Raw genomic sequence first — 22,565 nt, 5'->3', positions numbered from 1 at the left:
GCCAGCCGGGCGGACACGCGGGACGCCTCCACCTGGGGCGGGGAGGGGGCGGGGGGGCGTAGGGGGTGCAGAGTGGCCCGCGTCGCCGCGGAGATGGCGCGGCACGTGCGGTGACGGTGCCCGCGCCCCGAGGGTCCCAGCCTCGCGCCCCGCGCGTCTCCGGGCGAGCATGGAGCGCCCGGAGCCCGAGCTGATCCGGCAGAGCTGGCGGGCGGTGAGCCGCAGCCCGCTGGAGCACGGCGCCGTGCTGTTCGCCAGGTGAGGGCTCCTCGATCGCCCCGGGGGTGCGGGTGGCGGGGTGCCTCGCCCGCAATGGGTTCCCGGCGGCTGGGCTGGCGCCAGGGGAGGGAAGGTTGGCCCGCTGCCCTGGCGCCCGGGCGCCTCCAGATGTGCGCCAGAGGAGCGGGCGCGGCGACGGGTGGCGCAGCCCCTTCTGCGCTTCCCCCCCTTCCCCCAGCGGTGGGCGCGTCTTGCGGCGACTCCCCGGGGGCGGGCGGGGGTCCTCCCAGGCGGATCTACTTGCACTCTGGCCAGCAGGCGCTGGTCCCCGCGCTGCGCCCCCTCCCTGGCTCTGCTCCTGAGTGTTCAGTCCTTGGGTGGTGCCTGAAGGGGGTGCCCCAAGGGCTCGTGCGGGGAGGCTGTGCCCCTCGGGGGCTCCGGGAGGGAGGGCACGGTCCAGGCCCTGGAGGTGCACACTACCAGCAAGCCAACAGAAGGATAAACCTTTCCGAGGAAAGGACCGGGCTAGGACCAGACAACCACCAGCAAAGGGATGACAGACCCCCATGTCTCACCGCTGGGGAGAAGGGTGAGGGGGTGCGCAGACCCCAAGGGGAAGGGAGGCCAGTCTCCAAGCTTACCTTGAGGGTCTCTAGGTAACCCCTCTGCCATCCCCAGAGGCAGTGCTCTGTCACCATGGTTTCTCAGGAGCTTCAGCTCCCAAAGCCAGCCCAGAACTTCTGAGGAGGATTTTGCAAAACCTCCTCCCCAAACAAAGGGGGAATACATTTGTCGGGCTGCACAAAAGCCCAACGAGCCCTCTCAGGAGGGACTGGGAGCTTCTGCTTGTGCCACTGTTTTCTCTGTGGACTTAGTGATCCTCTGTGGTTCTGCTACTTCCAAGCTGTGTGACCGTAGGTAGGTTACTTAAACTCTCTGGGCTTGTGTTTCCTCCTCAATAAGACTGGGATAACAGTTATATCTACTGCTTAGGATTGTGAGGGATACATAAGTGAACCACATCACATGTAAAGTACTCAATGTCCAGTAAGTGTAAGGAGTTCTTAGTAGTACCGTTATCATCACTGGCCCAGGTCCCTACAGACATAATGAGACTAGGAGGTTCTGACCCAAGAGTGGAAGGGAGAGAGAGAGACAGAGACAGAGAAGAGAAAAGAGAGAGAAGGGCTTTCCTATTTGAGGACCCACCCCTGTCGCAGCCCTCTGAACTGTTTATGGAGGGTCTGCTCTATGCGAGGCCCTATGAGAGGCCTTGGGACTCATTGCTCTTTTCAGGGTGCCCCTCGGAGCCGGCGGGAAAGGGGCCAGTGCCAGGCTGGAGGGTGTGTCCTGGCTTCCAGCTGAATCCCTGCCTCCCCACCCCCACCGCACGGCAGCTGGGCCGCCAGGGCTCGCGGGACTGGCTGGGGCGTGCAGGGACAGCAGGGCTGACGCCTGGGCCTCCCCGACGCAGGCTGTTTGACCTGGAGCCCGACCTGCTGCTGCTCTTCCAGTACAACTGTCGCCAGTTCTCCAGCCCAGAGGACTGCCTGTCATCCCCCGAGTTCCTGGACCACATCAGGAAGGTGAGGCAGAGGTGAAGTGGCCTGGAGATCCAGCAGGACGCCCTCCTGGCAGAGAATGGGAGGCTGGGGCTAGGGGAAGTTACTTCTGCCCTGGCCTGCTCTCATTCCCCTTCTGCTGCCCACCCCCCCTCCCCAGAGGTGTCTGCTCCTTGCCCTCTGTGCTGAGCTGGGCAGAGCCTCAGCCAGCTGGTCCCTGCTCCACTCTTGCCCTCAGCACCGTCCCAGGCTCCTGAGGGTGCTGTTGGCCCTGATCCACCAGGCGCCATCTGCCTATGACAAACAAGCTGGGGTTCCCTTAGAGGCTCATGACTCTCACAGTGCCTCAGTTTCTCCTTGTCTCGGGCAGACAGCACTGTCCTGCTGCCATGTTTAGGGCTTTGGGACCCTCAGAGGAGAGGAGCTGCTTTCCCAGTATAACATTAGCAGTTTGGCCACATGTTGAGTGCCTACCGTATGTAGACACGGATTGCCTTGCATTTCTTTTCTTTTTATTTTAGATTTTATTTTATTTTTTAAAGTAATCTCTACGCCCAGCGTGGGGCTCGAACTTATAACCCTGAGAACAAGAGTCGCACACTCCACCATCTGAGCCCCATGGCCTTGCATTTCTGATCCTGGGAAACTGAGGGTCCTGGTTGACCTCTCTTACTCCTGGCTGGGACCCCCCCCCCCAGTTCTGGACTGTGGTTGTGAGCAGGTGGGATTGCTCTGGCCTCTCGGGTTCACTGCTACTTTGGCCTTGGCAGGTGATGCTCGTGATTGACACTGCAGTGACCAATGTAGAGGACCTGTCCTCACTGGAGGAGTACCTTGCTGGCTTGGGCAAGAAGCACCGTGCAGTGGGTGTGAAGCTCAGCTCCTTCTCGGTGGGTAAAGGGGCGCTTCCTGACCCTAGGCCCCCACTCTCCCGGTCCTCCCTGTCCGTCTGTTCTTTCTCCCCATTCCTATACCCTCAGATGACTAGGGCTGGGGGGCTGCAGCTTTTACTGCCGTGTTGTGTGACCCCTGGCACTGCCTTGACCTCTCTGAGCCTCCGATTTTTCTTCCCTGGTGTGGCTTCTCTTAGAACCATGGAAAGTTAAAGAGCCTCTGGGATTAGCCAGTCTGCTCAGCTTCCTATCGCTGTTGTGTAAAACCATCCCAAGCAAATGGTTTCTCATTTCTCTGCGTTCAGTGTGGGCAGTGGTTTCGTTGCCCTTGGTGGGGCGGGAGGCACTCAACCGGGAGCTCAGCTAGGGCTGCTGCATCCAAGGCGGCCCTTCATCCTTCAGGGTCTCTTTCCCTGTGGTGTCTCATTATACGGGGGCCTCGCTGAGCTCCCCTGCAGAGTGGCAGCTGAGTCCCCAGAGGGCAGAGCCCCGGCCCCTGCTTGCATCCCTCCTGGTGACGGCTCAGGGAGGAGGGACCCCACCCAGGGGGCGTGAATCCTCGAGGTGTGGCTCTCTGGGGGCCGCTGACGTGACAAGTCTACCCAAGTCCACTCACCTTGCCAGATGGTAAGCGCCCCGGGGAAGGGACCGAGTTAGTCTTGTCCTCTCTCTCTTCAGCATCTGTACGGTGCCTGGTCTTTAGTGGATGTCCGGTAATTATTTGTGGAATAAGTAAACCATATTTTGTTCTGACAATAACAAATGAGAGCCATTATTATTCTTGAAGGCTTACTGTGTACAGATGCTGTGCTAAGAGCTTTCTGGGTTGATCTCATTTGCTTGTCCCAGCAATCCGATGAGTTGGAACTTTTACTTTCCCTGTTTTACTGATGAAGCCACTGAGGCTCAGAGAGGTCACAAAACCTGCTCAAGGCCACACAGCTCATAGATGGTGGAATCAGCAAGTGAACTCAGGTGTGTCTAGTTTCAGAGTCTGGGCTCTTAACACCGTGAGTGTTGCCTTGGAGAGGAGGAAACGGAGGCCTGGGGGCAATGACTTTGCTTGCTCTGAGCTGGGGTTCCCAGACAAGGCCTTGGCCCCAGTCATGGGGTGATTGCAAGGCTGGGAGTAGAGTGAAATGCTTCGTTCACTATGAAACCTCACATTTAAGGGGAAAGTTGGGTCCCCAAGGATTGGGGCAGAATCCTGCTCGGGAAGCATGGACCCTGTGCAGGAGAGAAGAAAGGTCCGGGCCTGAGTTTTCTCACCTGTGGAATGGAGCGATGCCTTCCCGCCTTCAGGAATGACAAGGTGCCACTTGCCTCTACAGACGGTGGGTGAGTCCCTGCTCTACATGCTGGAGAAGTGCCTGGGCCCCGCGTTCACACCAGCCGTGCGGGCCGCCTGGAGCCAACTCTATGGGGCCGTGGTACAGGCCATGAGTCGAGGCTGGGATGGCAAGTAAGAGGCGGCCCCTGCCCGGCAGCCTCCAGCTGGCGGCCCCCATCGGTCTGTGTCTGTCTGTTGCTCTGTGTCTGTGGTAGCCCAGGCTCCCTTAGGCCTCCCTGCATCTTGGTCCTTGTCCCCTTGGCTGTCCGGGAGAGGTGATAGAGCAGGACTGGGTCTCCGTCCCCCTCACCTCCAAGTGAGACGGGGGTGGCTTTTCCTTCAGGAAGGAAGGAAATTCTGGATTTCCCCGACCCCTAGTAGCCTCTCCCCTGCCTGCCATCTCTTCCCTCTGGCATCCCTCCTGTGCTAGGACAGGGGCAGTGTGTGGCCACAGAGGTGGCATGGCGCTGGGAAGGTGGAGAGCTCTGAGAGCATGGGTGCTTGTCACCTACCCTCGTCAGGTGGGCCCGGGCCAACCAGGGGAGTGGGAGGCAGAGCTTCGGGCACCTTCCCATTTCGCCTGCTTTCCATGCTTTTCTCTCCCAGGGGCATCTGCCTTTCACAAGTAAAGAGGAGGGACTTTGTTAGCCTTCAGGGTGGAATCCCAGGTAGTGGGAGCAGATAATCAAGGGAGACGCTGAGGACGGGAGAGCGGACCTCATCTGGGTCTCAGATGCGCCTGCCAGCGTAGTTTTTCTTTTGCCGTGTCCTGTTCCTGTTCCCCCATTCAGGCTGCTGCTCGGAGCTCCTTTAGTACCACTAGTACCACTCTCTGCAGGAACCGGCTAGCCAGCTGGGGGCGGGGGGCGCGGGCGGGGGAGCGCAAGGAAGGGGGCGTGATTTCATTCCAGAGAGGCCTGAGTTCCGGTGGCTGTTCTTCACCACCCCTCCTGCAGGGCTGGGCTTATCTCCCCCCAGCCTCCTTTCTGCCGCTGCTCACGTGGACTGTGGGGCCACAGCTCCCCACGTTCAATACCTGGTGTGTGCCTGGATGTAGGCTGCTGGAGAGAAGAGAGTGTGGCAGGGGAGGCCCTCCACCCTCGCCCTGAGCTGTCTGCACTTTTACCTTCTGCTCCCTGCCGTGGTTGTATAAACTCATGAGGAATAAACCTGTTCTGTGTGCCTCTCTGACCTGCTGGGACTGGTCCTTTCCTGGGTGTTGGCTTGTGGCCAGATGAAGCTGCAGGGCAGGGGACTTAGGGCAGGGTGGGAGGATGGGGTCAGGAGGGCCAAGGCCAGGGTGGGTATAAAAGAAAGGAGAGGCTCGGAGAAGGCCAGAAGCCGGTGGTGGAGATGGAGCTAGGGGTCTGTAATGGAAACTGGCTGGCAGCAGGGCACCAAACTCAGTTCTTCTTTCTCTTGGGCACACAGCCAGACTACATTTCCCAGCCTCCTTTGCAATTAGGTGGGGCATGTGACCGAGTTCTGGCCAATGGAATGCGTGGACATGTGCGCCACTTCTAGACCTGACCCCCTAAAACTCCTGCATGCTCCTCTGTGCTCTGTCATCCGTCCACTAGCCTGACACAGATCTTACAGTGACATTGAGGAGGGCCGTGTGTTGAAGGTGGCAGAGCCACAAGGTAGAAGGAGGCTGGGTCCATGAATTGCTGCTTGGAGGAGAGCACCCACTAATCAGAAGTGCCTGGAAGGACCCAGGAACTTCTCCAGCCTGTGGAATGAGGACTCACCCATTTTGAATTTTATAGGAAAGAGACACAAACTTCTATTGTGTTTGTGTCATTATACATTTGGGGTTGTTTTGTTACAACACACACCCACACTAATCCACGGGCTGAAGCAGTTCACTGGTGAGGAGTCTGGGAGCCCACCTCCTGGGGGACAAGGTGAGGCCAGGGAGAGGAGTGGGCCAGGTGCCAGGACAGCAGGAAGAGGCACCAAAGAGTCATAGGTCTCTGAGGAAAGCTTCTCGAACCTCCCTGGATGGGCAGGTGCCAATCCCAGAGTGGGCTTTTTTAAGGAGATTAAATGGGTTTACCTGGGGTGTACACTGGAGTTGAAGAGCAAGTATGAGCATGTGTGAGTGTGTGTGAGTGTGTGTGTGTGGTCAGGAGGATCGGGCAGATGGGGGTGGAGACCCAGCCAGGGACGTGGGGACGAGCAGCAGCATCAAGAGTGGGCCTCGCGTGAACAGGCTTGTGGGGCCCTAGAGCCGGGCTGTGAATGCTTATACCCGGCCCCCTGCCCTTGCCCCGAGCCTTCGGTTTTCTCAGCCAAGACCAATGTTGCTGGTGCCACCAGGGCCTCCCTAGCTCCCAGCTGGAGCCTCGTTATGGGGGGAGAGGCAGAGGGAGAGGGTGAAGCAGGCTCCAGGACCCCGGGATCATGACCGGAGCCAAGGCGGACGGTTCACAACCGGGCCAGCCAGGCGCCCCTGCTGGAGAGTTTTAAAACTGAATCTAAGACGTCGTTGTGCTCTTTCACCTGTAGTCTTCCTTGGGAACATGTGGCTGATACCTTTTCCCCCTTAATCCACGCCGTCAACATACCTGCCAAGATGAGCAGTGTCTCTCAGCATCGCCTAATGCTTGGGCTTCTTCCAGGTCCCCCGATGTCTTTTGCAGGTGGTTCATTCAGTCAAGGACCACACATTGCTTCTGGTTGGGTCTCTTAACCTTCTCATTCTCAGCCCGCCCCTGTCCCAGGCTTTTGATTTGTGGGAGAAACCAGTTCACTTGTCCAGTGGCATCTCCAGCATTCTGACTTGGCTGATGCTTTCTCGGAGCGTCTTTGAACTCACTCCTCTGTGCCCTGTTATCACTGTCAAGTGTGCTTAGCCCTGGGAGCTGCCTGCTTGCTTTCTGAGTCCTCTTCCCTTGGATTGCAGACGCCAGGGACTCCTGGTTTTCCTCCTTCCTCAATGCTCGTTCCTCGTTCTCCCTGCAGATTCCCCTCCCATTTCCCCTGGACCTCCTCTGGCCTCCTGCGCAGGTCCCAGCTGGTCCCGTGATTTAAACACCCCAGATGCTGATGACTCCAGGTCTCCTCTCCAGCCTAACGCCCCCCCACTCCAGACTCGTATCCAGCCCCCTGCCCAACGTCCTTACTAGGCATTTCAAGTGTAACACCACCAAAGTAGAGCCTGGTATCTTCCCCGAACTGCTCCTTCCAGCATCCTCTGCCTTGGTAAACCAGTTTACCCAGCTATTCAGACAGAAGAACCGGGAGCCATCCACACTTCCTTGCTTTCTCTCAGATGCCCCATCTAATCTGTCCATGAGTCCTCAGACCTGTTCCGAACTTCTCCATCCCTCTCCTCATTCCCTGCCCCATTCTTGTCTGAGCTACCATGGCCTCTCACTGGATGCCCCCAGCAGAGCCCTGACGGGATTTCTCCTCCACCTTGTCCCCACCCAGAGGCTGCAGCCATCGCCTCGGAGCCTAAGGTGATCACATCTCTCCCCCATTCCGAATCCTCCAGTAGCCTCCATGTCGCTGGAGTAAAGCCCAGGGTCCTGCTGCCCTCCCAGACGGCCTCACACTGCTGCACGCTCCAGCCGCCCCCCTGCACGGGATCCTGTATTTATTCCCTCCAGATCTGCCCTGCAGCCCCTCCATGCAGCCCATACGCGCCCCCATGTCTCATCCACAGAACAGCTCCTTCCAGATCCTCCCCATCTGCAGTCATTCCTCACCCTTCTTCAAAGCACTTGACCCTGCTGACATCTGCCATGTACGTTGGCTTATTGCACTTACAATCTCTTGCAACCCCAATGAGAAGGCTGCCGTGAAAGCCACTTTGGGCTCTGTGTTCAGAGGGAAGAGCAGCAGTGATTCTTCGGGCTTGCTGATGGGGACATGGTAGCCAGAAGTGATCCTTGAGGGCCCGTGTGCATCTCTCCAGCCCAAACAGCAGTCCTCATTATAAAGTAAGATGATTATAATGGAAGTTGTGCCAGCGCTAGGTATTAATCGCTTCGGAGACAGAAGACAAACGTTTGAGGCTGCTGATGACCTACCCGCACCTGACATTTGAGCTCCCTGGAGGCCTTGCCAGCCTGTGGCTTTGGACTTAGGTACGGGCTGCAGGCCTATACTCCCCAAGGTGAGACACAGCGTGAGGTGCCAAGACCAGCTCCCCCTCTTCTGGGGGGATGTCAGGCTGTGATTGTTTTCCTCGTCCATAGGCACCTTGCCCTCTCAACCCTCCCGGACACTAGAGTCACCTGGGGGGCTTTTGTAAAATAGGGATGCCTGGGCCCCACCCCAGAAATTTTGGGTTGTTTGGGGATGGGGCGTGGATCCTGGGATTGTTTAAAATCTCCCAGGAGACTCTCACCTGCAGCCAGGATGGAGAACTACAGCGTCTGCAGCTGGAGATCTGCCGGACTGTCTGGGCCCAGGGGCCGTCCTGTAAACCAGCTCCCCCAGCTCCCCCGGGGCCTGCCCCAGAGCCGACTCAGGAACCCGGCTCTGGTCAGCTCGGAGTGTTCAGGACAGACCTGAGCTCCCAGCATGACGACAACGAGATTAGCTTGTGGGGAGCCAGCCCTGGAGGAGCCCGAGACCACCCCGAAGTTTGGCCTCCAGGCAGAGCCTCCCAGAGCCCAGTGCCCTCCTACTTCCTCCGCAATCCTGCAAAGCGCGGCCCAGAGTGCTGTCGGGCTCTGGTGCCCCGGTGGGCACAGCCCTGTCCGATCGGGGACCTGGGCCTCCCTCTTGGCCTGTGCCAGCCCCGCTCTATGGACCTTCTAGGCCTCCAGTCCTGTTGGCCTGCTGATACAGAGCAGAAGGACCAACCCCACCCTCCTTTTCGGACTTGACGTGGCTGGGGCTAGAGCCCACCCTCCGCAGCTTCTTTGTCTGTCTTTCCCTGAGCAAAGCCCCTGAAATGTCCGCTGAACCAAGGAATGGCCCAGGGCCTGTGATCTGGGGGATGCTGGAGGCTGTCGAGGAGAGCCTGAGAGGCAGCTGTTGTGGCAAGGCTTTGAAGATCCCAGGAAAAGGTCCCTGGCCCGATAGCAGCCATCAGCCCACCCCGAGACCGTCCTGTCTTCCCAGGGAAAGGTGAGGGGAGGCCTCCCCCTGCGGCCTCGCTCCCTCTGTCCCCCGGCTGAGTCTGCTCCGCTCAGTAGTAAGACAGAGCAGCTGTCCTTCTACCCCTGGTTTCGGGACTGGCCTAGGGGCATGGAGCTGCTGCAGGAAGGCCGGAACTTCGGTCTCCTAGGCCAGGACACCTCCCCGCCCACAAGCAGCGAATTTTCCCCCAACTTCGAGAACAACAACAGATGTAACTAGCCTTTGTGAGAGGGTGTTCCGTACCCAACTCAGGCCTGACCTGGCAGCCCCTCCGGCCCAAGGCCCACCTCCCCCCTGCCCTCGTGCTGCCTCCCAAGGCCGGCGCAGACCTGAGCCCTGTCTGCTACTTGTTCTGGTGGCCTCCCCCTGAAATCTTCATCTTTTCAGGCCCAGCAGCTCTTCTAGCCAACGGCCCACTCAGGGGGGCCAGCACTCACCCTGGGGCTTCTGCTGCCCGGGGAGGCTGCTCAGCGACTCCATGGGTGGCTCCCGGACCGGGGAGTCCTCTGCTCCCGCCCAGGCGGCTCTGAGGGCACCCGCAGCAGAATGAGTGAGGCAGATCCCCCCTGTCCCTCCAGCAGACTGGGCAGCGCTTGTCGGGCCTTCCCCCTCGAGGACAGGGGCCTGGGAAGGCCTCGGGGACTAAAGGCATGAAGCAAGGTCTGATGCTCCAGCCTGGCAACCTCAGGGAGGTCCATCCCTGAGCAGCTCTGGCTCCTTCCAGGAGGGGGAGACCCTGCTGGGCCGGTCCAGATGCAGAGGCACAAGCCAGCAGAGGTTGGGAGGACTTGTTTATTCAAGGCACAGTCATAGCATTAATAACAAGAAGGTTCGGCATTCTGGCACATTCCTTTAGTGGTGGTGGCCAAGGGAAGTCCACACCCCACGCCGGGGGGCCCCAGAGGATGCAATGCTGCTGATAGGCACTTTGCTTCCGGAAGCATCTGAGGAAGAGGCAGGCAGGCATGGAGGTACTCTTGACCCAGTGGGGGCGCTTCTTAGAGGCTCTAGGCAATCCTGGGTTCCCTCAGAGGCAGCCCCCTCCAGAAAGAATCAAGTCTGAAAGGCTGTGCTTCGGTGGAAGGCTGGGGAAGGACAGCTGGGAGGTGGGCTGGGGGATGGGGTCAGACGGTGGTGGGTGGAGGCCAGTGGGTGAGCCAAGTGTGGGCTGAGAGGGCAGGCCCGAGGGGAGGTGCTGGGAGAGGGGGCCTCGATGTGGCGTGGAAGGAGCCAAAGCATGCCCACCCTGCCTTCACAGTGACCATGAAGGTTGAGCAGCTGGGAGAGCAGGGGAGGGTGTCTCCAAAAAGAGTTGAGAAGTGAAAGGATTCTGGAACTTTCCCAACATTCGCACGGTCTTCTCTCAGAACCAACTGCACTTGGCCCACATGCAGAGGGGCAAGCCCCCAGCCATGCTGCCATGTAATCTGTTGGGACCCTTTCCACATGCAGCGTCCAGAGGCTGCTGGGTGGGCAGGGGACAGAGGAGGGACAGTGGCAGAAGCGGCAGGAATAGTCCAGCAGGGGCTGCGGGGATGGGGGGCAGGCGCCAGCAAGTAGTGCCCAGTGAAGGAGAGCCTGCAGGCCAGCTTCTGGTAGGAAAGCCACACGCACACCAAACATACCTTCTGGGGGCCGGGGAGGGCCCGGAGCTGGCCACCTCCTCATGGCATGGGCAGAGCTCCCTGTTGGGGCCCGCCCGGACCACTGCTCTGGAAAGGACCCTTCTCTTTGTTGGCTGGTGAAATGCTAGGAGGGGCCTGGGATCATGAGGCTGGGTATAATTTCCTTCCTAGCTGGACAAGGAGTGGGAGAAACTGCCACCTCCTGAGCTGACTCAAGCTCTCTGGAAAGATCCCTCACACCAAGGTCTGGGCCAAGCCCTGGGGCTATGGCAATGTTTGCCTCTTGGGCGCTATTTCGAAGTGAAGCCTGGAGCTTCTGCAGCTGAGATGTGGGCACAGGTGGAGCAGGGGTGAGCCCCAGGTGGTCTGAGTTCAGGGGCACCCATATGCCTGGGACCTGGTAGGAAAGGCTCAGGTGAGGTGAGCGTGGGGCCGACTTCCTGCAGGTGGGCTGCAGGGACACAGACCCTTGGAGGAGGGAGCTCAGGAGAGGTCTAGAGCACGCAGACCCCTTTTGACTTGGCTCCTTCTGGTCCACTGAGGCCTCAGCCAGCCCTTTTCTGTGTCCTCCCCTGCTGTGCAGCAGGGTGGTCCTGATGGGGGCCTGTCCTCAGAGGCAAAGGTCTGTACCCTTCTGACTATGGCAAAGGTGCTGGGTGTCACCAGCATTGTTCCTACTCAGGATTCGGTTCCTGCAGTTCTTGAGTAGTGGCAGCCCTGGGAAGGCGGCCTTACTCCACCAGAAAAGGCTTCTCTGTGGAGGACACAGCCCCCACCCCCACCGCATGCCCGGCAGGGTGTCTGCAGTGTCTGGGCCAGGACCATACTGGAGGCCACTTGAGTGGTCTTCAGTGCAGGGTGCAGGTGGCCCCAAGACAGGAAGGGTCCTGCTCGGGAGGCCAGGGAATGGCCCATGCCTTTGGCTTCTTACCCTAAGCTGCTGCCCACCTTGGTTATGCTGGGGGCCCAGGCACTCAGGTGGGTGTGAGGCAGGAACAACTTTCAGTGGCCACATCCTTGACCTTGAGGGTCTTCTCATTAAGGCCTGGGGCTTGGGGAGCTGTATCTGGTTTCCCATCCCCCAGCATCTGGGGAGAAGACCCCTCTCCATGAATTCTGCCTCTGCCCCTCCCACCTTGTAGTAACCAGCCAAGGTTGTCTTCATCAAAATGCACACAGGTCCCGTTTAATGAGCCCCGAGGGATCGTGTCCCAGCTGCCCTTGCACGAATAGGAAGGAGAAGGTCTCCACCCTGCTGCTCCCAGGGATATCCGCCGAGGGGCAGAGGACTAGGAAGGGTCTCAGCTGCTCCTTGCTCTGGGTGATCCCCTCGCAGGGGATGTGCTTGATCAGGCCCAGCACACACACCTGTGCTTCCTCAGACCGCAGGGGCGGGATCAGAGTCGGGCTGGGGACCGGGGGCGGGGCAGCTGTGGAAGCTCCTTGGCAGGGCAGCTGGTAAAAGGGTGGCAGAGACCCTGGAGAGTCTTCAGTGGGCGTCTTTCTGCCCCCTCCTCTACGCACATCTTCTCCACTCTGACCCCAGGAAGGTCCCTCAGCCTGCAGTCTCTGTGCCCAGCGCTTCAGCCACCTTTCCCGAGATGTGGTGCCCGCCTGTAGCCTCCATCCCATCCGGGTCCCTCTGCACTGCCCAGCACCTCCCATTCGAGCTGGTCAGCAGGGCGGGGCCTCCATGTGGCCAACAGCCGGGGTGCAGATGTCTCCGTTGGGGCCTTCCCAAAGTCTGCAGGAGGCAGTGGGGAGGTCCGGATGGCCCTCCCGCCTCCCCCTGCTGGGCCCTCCCCTGGCCGCCGGTCCCGTGGAGTCACCAGGTGGAGGCCTCCGGTCCTGGTCAGTGGTACTGGCTCTGGCCCTCCAGTTCCAGCCCTTCCTGGAACTGGGCGGAGCCCAGCTCCTGTGCAAAGCCCCTCACGCCATTCTCCTCTTCTCCCTCCTCCGGCTGTCTGTTTATGGTGCCGTAAGTGTGCCGAGCGGGGGAGGAGGCGGGGGACAGGTTCATCTCTGGCTCCTGCAGCACAGTGGCCACGTACATCTGCTTGGGACAGAGAGCGGAGACGGGGGTGAGGTCACACCTGGGGTTGGGCCCTGGGCACACCCTTGCACTCATGCCCTACCCCCGGGGCCTCTGCCCCTCTCGAGCCACGGATACTTCCTTCTCTCCCAGCAGCCCAGGGCCTGGCCGAACCACCTGCTGAGGTGTTGTTGATCATTCAAAGAGCAACTCCGACTCTGAGGGTGAGTCAGTGCAGGCCTTCTAGCCCCTAGCCCACTGCTCCTTCACTAAGGTTCCATTCATTCTTGGTGCCAGGTCAGGCTGAACCCGGCGGGGAGACGACACGAGGCTCCCCTATGCTGGGGTCTGGAGAGACCTCCATCCCTGAGCTAGTGCCCTTCTTAATACAGCGGGAGCTGCATCCACACCTCCCCTGGGGTATGATATCGGCTGGCCTGTGAATCAGGATTTGAAACGGAGATTGCTCCCGAGGTCCTGGCCATGTGACCTGTCCAATGCAGGAATGGTCCCGGGAATGCCTGGGAGGGCAGTGGAATAGAAAAACAGGAAGTACTAGGGACAAAGCTGTTTGTCATCATTTGAATGGCTTTTAAACCAACTCCTTATTTTGAAAATAGGTAATTATGGAATAGAATTAAATCCTTCCTCTAGGAATTCATGTCAGTGAAACCAAAGAGCCCTGGTTGATGAGGGAACACTTTTCCTACAGAAGAATCTAGATATTTGTAGCATTCCAAAGTAAACCCCATATAAACCTTCTGGTCCTAAGGGGCAGAATGGTAAATGAACAACAGAAGAGGCTGCTGTCATCCCCCTCATCTGGGAGTAACCAGCATCCTTAGTGGGAAAAAAATGGGATAGTCTGTTGTCTCCTGGTGTATGCACGGCACTGCCTGCCATGCGTTTTAGCCCCTAGGGCTGAATCGGAATCTCTCCAAGCCTTTGGACTGAGCTTCTAGTTTTCAGGGAATACAGGAGATAGTGGAACCTGCTGTAAGACATCATGAAGAAATAGCCAGGAAAACCCAGAAGGTGGGAAATTCTGCAGGACCACTGGCTGGGTCTCTCTCACAGGCCATAAAGAAGAGACTGTGAGAAACTACAAGAGACATATGCAGGGACTGGATTCATCTAGCACAGAGCCTGGACTGGATCTTGGCTTGGATATGCTTTGAGAAAGATATTTCTGGAACACTTAGGATGACTTGAGTATTTGAAGACATAGAAATTTATGTACATGGAAAGGTGGAGATTATTAACTAAAATGCAGATTATAAAACAGTATGAACAGTATCATTTCATTTTAGCAAAAATTATATATATATGCCTGGGAGAATAGACACTAAGTTATCAGTAGTCTTCTCTGGGTCATGGGAATATGAACTTTTTATTTTCTTGTTTTTTCCCCATAATTACCTACAATGTTCATATACTACTGTGGTTATCATGAAAGATTAAGAAAATCAATTCCAATGATTTTTTTTTTTTTTTAAGCTCAGGCTTCAGAAATCGACAGACCTGGTTCAAACTTTGTTCTTCCTCTGCCTTGCTCAGTAATGCCCTGGGGCCTAAATTAATTGACCGTTTTGAGCCTCAGTTTCCCTATTTGTAAAATAAGGATAAAGACCCTCTACTGTGTGGGTGTATCATATCATAAAGATTAGGAGTGAGAATGGCAAAGTGTCAGGTTCCTAAGGGGATCCCAGAGGGGTCATCTTGTGAGGGCCCCCGGGGAGAGATGGCTACGTGAGAAGAGGCCCCTGCTTTGAAAGCTTTGTAGACTCTCCAAAACCAACGTCCCTTCTCCCCACCACTTCCCAGAGATCTGCCCCTCTCTGTAGGGTTTTTTCCCAAGGTGAGGAGGACCTGCAGCTCTGTGCACTGGGGGTGGGCATGTCCCCCACTGTTGTGTCTGTACACTTTTCCCCAACTCTGTGGCAACCAAAGAGCCCCGTCTCCCCCACCTCCCCCCCAGGGCCCTGCTGCCCACTCTGCATTTCCACCACGTCAAGAGCTGTCTTCCAGTGCCCAAACGCTCCAGAGTCTCTCTTCCGGGCCTTTGCACAGGCTGATCCTCCTCCTCGAATGCTCTTCCCCCACATCCTATTCCACCTAGCAACTCCTACTCCCATTCCTAGAGTCGGATTAGATGTTCCCTCCTCCGGGAAGCCTTCCCTGAGTGCCCAGGCTGGCTGGTGCCCTTCTTCAGTGCTCCTCCAAGGCGCCCTGGCATCGGGGCACCCAGCTCAGGGCAGGCATCGGTGGCCCTGCATCCACACTGGTGGCAGGGATGTGGGTGAGCACTCGTGCCCCTCCAGGCTGAGCCACAGGGAGGGAGCCAACTGGGCCCCTGCATTCTGACTTGGCCTGTCTCTTCACGAGCTGGTGGGCTCACTCATGCTGCTGCCGTTGCCTTACCATTCGGGGCAGACCTCCAATAGTTCCCTGCAGCTCTGTGTGCGCCGCTCTGCCTGGCAGCTGTGCCCTTGGAGGCAGCCTTCAGGCCCGAGGCCGAGTCCCGGCACGTCCCTGTGTCTACACGACTGATCTCGCTGTGGCTGGGCCTGCCCTGACCTTTCTCTTCCTCTTTGAGTTCCTTTTAGAGTATGTCCTGCCTCTTCCATCTTCCCATCTCTTCAGCCACGGCCACGGCAGCAATTTGACCTGGGCCAAGTCCTGCTGGGTCAGGCGAGGGAGCCCCGGGGCGCCCGTCTCCTCCCCAGTCCCCGAGGTGGGCACTACATGCCAGTGCCCCCCCACACTGCTGCTGAAGAAGCCCACCCCTGCAGGTCCCCCCCCCTGACCTGTCCCCCGGGGTGAAGGCAGTGACTCACAAGGGAGGTGGGCGTGGAGGAGGTGCTGCTGGGCTCCATGTCGAACACGGTCTCCATCTCCTCCTCGGGCTGCAGCAGTGGGCAGAGATGTAGAGGGTCACAGAATGGGGGTGTCCACCCTCTGCTCCCTCCCTCCCCAAACCTGCACCCGGTGCTCGACGCCATCTTCTCTTTTCCCAGGCCTGTAGCCCCGGGCTGGAGCCCAGGGGGACAGGAAGAGGACCAGGATGCTGGTGGCCCTTCTGAATGGTCCATCCCCAAGAACCATAATGGGGGGAAAGTAAGTAGAGTTGGGATTGGGATTCAAATACGAGCCTGCTCGGACCCTCGTAAAGGCGTGACTTCAACTGCCTCTTCTTTCCCCCTGGGGGTTCTCCTTCCCTCTGAGACCAGTCCAACATCATGGTTTAGGTCCCCTGCCATCTCCTTTCTCTGGAGTGGACACCTGGGCCACCAGGTTGCATGGCACTATTAGATTGGGAAGACAGAGCCAGAGGCATTGTCCACTTTGGTTCCTCATGGCACTCGAGCCAGGGATGGAGGACGGGCCGGGCAGAGAGTGCAGTGGGGGCCTAAGCCCGGGGCCCCCAGATGCAGCGCCACTGAAAGTAAAAGGTCCTCTTCCAAGAGGCTCCCTCCTTTGGCTCAGCAGGATACCAGAACTTTGAATTAACTTCCTTCCTTTTCTTTATATACAGTCATTTAAAAAGGACACAATTTACTATTAGAGACAGAACATCTGCATTCGTTGACATAAGCAGAAACATAAATGAATGTGAACCAATAGAAAAATGGGTAACCACGAAAAAAAAATGTTTCCGTTCCCGGAAATCATTCTAGCATGTCCGCACAGATGCGCCGCTTTGGGAGATGCCCACGGAGGTCACACAGCATTGCTGGCCTGGGTCTCAGCAGGCAGGGACTGGCTCCCTTCTCTAACGACGAGGCTGGGCTCCACTGGCAAAGAGCCCAAGGAGTCACAGGGCCCAGAGAGCCTGGCCTCAAGTTCAACAGACTGGGATTGCTAAAAAGTATGATAACTAACCCCCTCCCCCAGGGCATCATCCTTCTCTGCACCCACCCTTCCGCCCTTCACCCCATCTTCTCTCTCTCAAGCCTCCTTCCTTGGACTGGTGCTCCCAGCTCGGTGGCTGGACAGGCTCGCGCTGTCGGAGGGAGGGATGGGCCAGCAGTCTGCTGTTTGGAGGAGGTGCCAGAGGGGAGAGGAGAAGGGGACAGCTGACTTTTAAATCTCCCCACCACTCAAGGGGGCCGGTGCCTGGGCCACGCAAGGGCACACACACACGCACCCTGAGTTTGCACACCCCATCATCGGAAAGGCAAGAACCTTTCATCTCTGTGGCACCGTGGGTACGCAGGCTGGGAGGTAGCCTAGAGCCGTGGCCCGGGGGCCAGTGAGAACGAACGGAGGAAAGGAAGGGTAACTCACCTCATAGTCAGATACCCCCTGGAGCTTCCCCAGAAGAGTGCTAACGAAGGCAATGACCATGGAAATGATGAGCGTGGAAAGGGAGAAGAAGGTGATGGTGTGCAGCGTACCTGCCAAGAAGAACAGGCCGTGGGGTTTGGTGCTCGAGGACCGGAGCTGTGGGCAGGAGTCTGCCAGCCGAGATGTGGGGTCCTTGGGGTCCTCAGCCCCTCTGTGGGGGCTTCGAGTCCAAGGCAGAGAGGCCTCTGCCCCAGTTCTCCCCCTAGCAACTGGAGTCAACGCACCTGGCCCATGACATCATCCCTCAGTGCTCTGGGACCAGTTTGGAATTTGGCATCTTATGGATATGAAAAAATTTAATTGCCTTTAAGTATCCACTCAAGTGCCCATGAGGCATGTCCTTCTCGACCCGTCAGTTTCCATCCCACATCACAGTCGTGGGGCAGTAGCTCCAGGTTACTCACTCATGCAGTGGCCCCAAATATAGCCCCCAAATACAGTCTCTGACCCACACCCGTCCCTGCAAGCTCCCGTGCCGGCCCTCACCTGTGCTAATGGCCCTGGAGAGCCAGCCGGAATTCAGGTCAGGTACATTTCGCTCGGGGATATATTTGGTAACTTTTTTATGACACCAGTTTTCTACTGAGGTAAAGATTAAAAATCAATCTTTACAGGGCGCCTGGGTGGCTCAGTCAGTTAAGTATCTGCCTTCAGCTCAGGTCATGATCCCAGGGTCCTGGGATCGAGCCCCGCATCGGGCTCCCAGCTCCGCAGGGAGACTGCTTCTCCCTCTACCCTTCCCCCCCGCTTGTGATCTCTCTCATTCAAATAAATAAATAAAATCTTTTTTAAGAAAAAAATCAATCTTTATAGTCAGAGGCTAACCCACAATGATGCTGGTCATTGTGTTCCTATAAAAGCAAAAATGGCCAACAGCTTTGGTATCCAGCCATGGAGAGCTGACAGAAATGGGTAGAATTAATTCAAAGGCCTGTGCTCAAACAGTATTTCAGTAACACAGGAAATTGCTCAGAATGCTATGTTGGGTTAAAAAACTCAGGATACGGGACTGAACATTATGAAATGGAAATCATGATTTCGGGAAAAGCAAGAATAAACCAATAAGCCCCTCCTGCTCTGCCCTCTCCCCCGGACTGTGCACACAGAATGAGGTCTGAGCGCAAAAGACAGGCTCCAGGGGAGAGGACAGGGCATTCAGATCTTGAAAATAAATGTATAGTGTTTTATACTTTGGAGAAAAATTATTTTTAATAAATGAAGTCCTCTAGGTGGCAGGGAAAGGCGGGGGGGTAAGAAATGGGGAGATGGCTGACAGATGGGTGACGCACAGAAGTAACTGGGAGCAGAGCTGTTTCCAGTGGCCGCTGGGACAAGACAGTAAGAAAATACAGTTTCCTTTCTCCAGGCCACTGAGATGATGTAGGTCCAGGGTCCCTGAGGGAAGACCAGTGTGGGGAGAAGGCAGGAAGCCGTCCGGTGGCAGAGAGGATGCACAGGTCAGTGCAAGCTTCCTGCCTCAGAGGGGATGGCTCGCATGTGGTCCACAGGGACAGGGAAAGCAGCTCTGTGTAGCCAAGAGCAGGGGAAAAGCTGGCCCCTGGGGCAGGCCCCGAAGCCTCCTCCAGTTTTTAGGCAATCTGGAAGACCAGGCATCCCTAGGATCCCAAGGGGGATGTCACGGGAATTAAGCCCAATAGCTAATATTTATTCCTGCCAGCCTTGAGTTAGAATGAAGGAATGTGACGTTTCTGGCTCTGAGGGTCGTAAACCAAAGTGCATACCGTACCGTGTTGGTCCAAGCCCTCCCCTTAGCTTCAGAGGTCTGCTGGGACTCTGGTGCGAGCCCTAACTGAGGCCTCAAGAAGCCACCTGGGTTGCTGCAATCTGTGAGCAGCCCTCGCTCCTCCCAGGCCTTCTCTGCTTGCACGGAGCAGAGGTGCTGTTGAGGGCTGTAGGCAGCAGTGGGGAGTAGGCAGGGGCAGGAAGGCCAGGCACGCCTGGGACCTACCTAATCGCAGGATGGAGAAGAAGAGCATCCAGAACAGACCCAGGAGCGGTGCGAAAATGGCCTGGTAGACCGCGGCCATGTGGATCTGCTCGTTGAGCTTGGTGGGCGCGTAGGAGTAGTACATGTTGTAACGGTCGGTGATGTGCTTCATGCACAGGTAGAGTAGCCCTGCGGGGCCGGGGGCAGGGGGGTGGGCGCCACACACTCAGGGGCTGCTTCCACAGCCAGGCCCCCCCAGGCCGCAGAAGCCAGATTCAGGTCTTTCCGGGCAGCGAGGGCCAAGGTCGGGCCGTGGGAGCCCTGTGGCGCTGACTGCCGGGACCCCAGTTTCCCTTGATCCCCCAGAGTCTGTTCTGCCAGTTGGGTGAAGGGTCATTCCCTCAACAAACATCCCGTGTGAACAGCCATCCAACCTCCCCTGACCTGCACCGGCCCCTCCCTGCTCTGCTGACAGTCTGTCCCTGCCCGGCCTCCTCATACTCTGAGGGTGGGGGGCTCAACCCCTCCTCCCGGCCTGAGGGTGCGCAGCCCTGGGGGTGCCCGAGGGAAGACTCACCGAAAGGGACAATGATAGGGCAGGTGATGCTGTATGCTATCACCACGCTGAACACATTCATCATCCACGCATACTCGCGCCCATACTGGAAGTCCATGGCCTGGCTCTGGGGCGGAAGGTGGGGGTCACTTGAGGTGGCCTGGTCCCCTTGGCTCGGCTCCGTCTGTGGCTCTTTGTCTATCCCCGGGGAGCTGCCTGGCAGCTCAGGCCTGGAGGCGGGCTCCCTGCCACCCCCAGCCCACCTCGCAGCTCACCTCGGCTTCCTCATGCCCCTAGCAAGCTCCCTTCCTGACACCCCCCCCCCCACAAAGGGAAGGGCTGTGCGCAGGGAAGGGCCCGGCCCCCACCTTTCTGATGTGGACTCTCTCGGGCTCCGACCTGGAGAAGAAGAGGCGGGTGCTATACAGGAAGAGGGACCCCAGGCGCAACAGCTCCATGCCCGTGCCCAGCAAAGCCGCCGTGATCACATAGTTGACGAAGAAGGCGCCATTGTCCGGCAGGAACACACACCTGGCCGTGTGGACAGTGGAAGACAGCACAGAAGCCAGAGGGAGAAGGAAAAGGCCGGGACGTTGGGAGAGGGGTGGAAATGGGGATGGAAACGGGAGGGGGGGGGGGGGGGGGGGGGGGCAGAGATGGGGAGGGGGGTGTAGGGTGGGCGTGGAGATGGGGGTGTGGAGGACGAGGGTGGAGATGGGGAGAGTAAGCTTCAGATGCACATGTGCCCCCAGCCCAATTTAGGTTAATGCACACCCTTCTGAGCAGGAATGGGGCTGGTCTACATCAAGTGTGGGTGTGTTGGGAAATACACTCTCTGGCTTGATCTAAAGCAGGGGTGCTTGAACAGGACCCACAGACCCCAGAGAGTCCATGGGGAGAAGCTTGGGGGGCTCTGTTGACCTTGAATGTGAGCAAATGAAGGAGACATGTGTCTTGACATTCATGAGCCTCTAACTGCAATGTACCACTTCTTTCCATTAAGAACGTGGGCAACAAATCACAGCAACGTCAGCTATGGCTATGACCCAGTCACCAGCTGCAGTCAGATATTTTCTTGGGGCGCCTGGGTGGGTCAGTTGGTTAAGCGTCTGCCTTCGGCTCAGATCATGATCCCAGGGTCCTGGGATCGAGCCCCACATCAGGCTCCCTGCTCAGTGGGGAGCCTGCTTCTCCCTCTCCCCACTGCTCCGGCTCTCTCTCGCTATCTCTCTCTCTCTCAAATAAATAAATAAAATCTTAAAGATATTTTCATAGCCCACTGCAGTTGGTGGTGATATCTGACAATACCTTTGCACTCACCATCACTTCAAAATGAAGGTAGTTATTAAACATGCAGCCAAATTAGACGAGCGGACTTTACGTGATCGAAATGTTCCTGTCCGCAGGTCTGTGCTTGACATAGCTGGCCAGCTTCAGCTAGGAGTCATTCAGCCAGCTAAATGAATGGCCACACTGCCTGTTCTCACGTTGGTGACCCAGGCATCTCTGTTGCCTGTCCTTTGTCCCCATCTACACAATTCCTTCAACTTCTTTGAAAGGAGAAATCTGTGAGCTCCCTCACAGATGGGAGTTCAGAACTCCTTCAAAAACTATTCTTTCTTGAAGGTGTCAACATTGAGGCATGGACCTACAACTCTCTTCTCTCTCATACGTAAACTGTATGGAAGATACTGACCTAACCAAAGATGAACTCATTCATCTTAGAAAAAAAGAGTCCAACTTATCACAATTATAGTTCAACTGCAGAAACCTTAGAGAATCCTGGTCCTTGCCCTATAAAGCAAGCTTGAAAGCTTGCACATCATATGCAACATTACATCTTTGAAAATTGGGATTTTTTTTAACATTTGTAACCTAATACCAAACCTAATACCAAAACAAAATCAAAATTGGCCGGATGCCCAACATGACGCGCATGTTGCTTCGTCAAAGATCCCTCGGCCCCACCCAACTGAATGTTCTGCTGGCTAAGTAGCCTCAGGGTTCACACTGACATCTCTAAAACAATAAAATATAACTTTAGCTTGCTTGTATTTAAAATGCATCGTCCTCTTATTAAATGCGCTAATAAAGATTTTATTACAAATGTACTTTTTAAAATATTTTGACAGCAATATTTCAGTATAATTGGTTTTCTTTGTAATCCAGGTATGTTGTGCATTTAAAGACATCTATTCAGAGTGCACATAAAACTGGCAGAATCTGAATAAGCTCTGTGGATTGTATAATGTCAATTTCCTGGTTGGGATTCGGCACTATAGGTTGTGCAAGATGTTACCAGAGGGGGAACTGGATGAAGGGTACACAGCACAGTGTGGGGGCAATTTCCTGTAAATTTACAATTATTTCCAAAACTTCATTCAGAGAAGGGATCCCTGGGCTTTGCCAGATTGCCAAATAGGCCCCGGGCCCGGGAAAGGTTAAGAGTCTGCTTAATGAGAGTCTTTGCATGCATTCATCTCTACCTGTGTGAGCAAATGAAGGCGACACGTGTCTACCCGGCATGGACCCATGGGAGCCCCAGCGTACACGGAGGGCACTCCTGGGGCACATGCTCTAGTACTCACTGGAACCTGATGGATGCCTGCTCCAAGTAGTAGATGTCAAAGAGCCACCGGAAAAAGACATCCAAACTAGAAGCAAGAACAAGGTAGGCCCTTTAGTTAATGAATCTAGGAACGGAGGCTTGGGGTTCAGTCCCTCTTGGGCCTGGCTTGCTTCCCTCTGTCCTCCCCGGCTCAATCCCTGGAGGCACTGGCATTCTAGTATTCCAGCTGGTCAGTCCACACTGCCTCTCTGCCTTCTTAATGCTGGGCCACCCCTGCCCTGAACCCTTTGGCCTCTCATCTCAAGGCTGCCTCTTCTAGCAAATCTTTGCCAGCCATTTTCCCCACAGTGCTCTCTCCCTCTTCTGATTTTCCACTGCACATTG

The 22,565-nt window shown here is 56.7% G+C and overlaps 2 protein-coding genes across 4 annotated transcripts in view; one reads left to right on the top strand and one right to left on the bottom strand.

Moving 5' to 3' along the window:
• NGB (neuroglobin) lies at positions 1 to 5,192 on the top strand. Its single transcript, XM_073895649.1, has 4 exons — positions 1 to 258; positions 1,694 to 1,805; positions 2,552 to 2,671; positions 4,006 to 5,192. The coding sequence occupies exons 1-4, from the start codon at positions 170 to 172 to the stop codon at positions 4,138 to 4,140; spliced, it is 456 nt and encodes a 151-aa protein (XP_073751750.1). The 5' UTR covers positions 1 to 169; the 3' UTR covers positions 4,141 to 5,192.
• Positions 5,193 to 9,890: 4,698 nt separating this feature from the next.
• TMEM63C (transmembrane protein 63C) overlaps positions 9,891 to 22,565 on the bottom strand; it is a 41,092-nt gene continuing 28,417 nt past the window's right edge. For all 3 annotated transcript variants that reach the window (XM_025870467.2, XM_073895635.1, XM_073895636.1), the window contains exons 17-23: positions 22,201 to 22,266; positions 19,981 to 20,143; positions 19,634 to 19,739; positions 19,078 to 19,245; positions 17,049 to 17,158; positions 15,599 to 15,667; positions 9,891 to 12,782 (exon numbers count right to left, since the gene is read on the bottom strand). In XM_025870467.2, coding sequence (XP_025726252.1) covers positions 12,582 to 12,782; positions 15,599 to 15,667; positions 17,049 to 17,158; positions 19,078 to 19,245; positions 19,634 to 19,739; positions 19,981 to 20,143; positions 22,201 to 22,266 — 883 coding nt within the window. In that variant the 3' untranslated portion in view covers positions 9,891 to 12,581. The remainder of the gene's footprint in view (positions 12,783 to 15,598; positions 15,668 to 17,048; positions 17,159 to 19,077; positions 19,246 to 19,633; positions 19,740 to 19,980; positions 20,144 to 22,200; positions 22,267 to 22,565) is intronic.

The sequence above is a fragment of the Callorhinus ursinus genome, unplaced genomic scaffold, assembly GCF_003265705.2.
Source record: "Callorhinus ursinus isolate GAN/ISIS: 27379988/994484 unplaced genomic scaffold, GSC_fseal_2.0 scaffold8, whole genome shotgun sequence".
Taxonomy (NCBI): domain Eukaryota; kingdom Metazoa; phylum Chordata; class Mammalia; order Carnivora; family Otariidae; genus Callorhinus; species Callorhinus ursinus.
Note: the sequence above shows the minus strand (reverse complement) of the source record. Positions and strands in the feature narration are given on the sequence as shown.

What these genes read in the sequence shown, in the direction of transcription:
- NGB (XM_073895649.1), top strand. Translation starts at nt 170, where the DNA reads ATGGAGCGCCCGGAGCCCGAGCTGATCCGGCAGAGCTGGCGGGCGGTG. An exon ending in TCCTGGACCACATCAGGAAG is followed by an intron (nt 1,806 to 2,551) that starts GTGAGGCAGAGG and finishes TGGCCTTGGCAG; the next exon opens with GTGATGCTCGTGATTGACAC. An exon ending in TGAAGCTCAGCTCCTTCTCG is followed by an intron (nt 2,672 to 4,005) that starts GTGGGTAAAGGG and finishes TTGCCTCTACAG; the next exon opens with ACGGTGGGTGAGTCCCTGCT.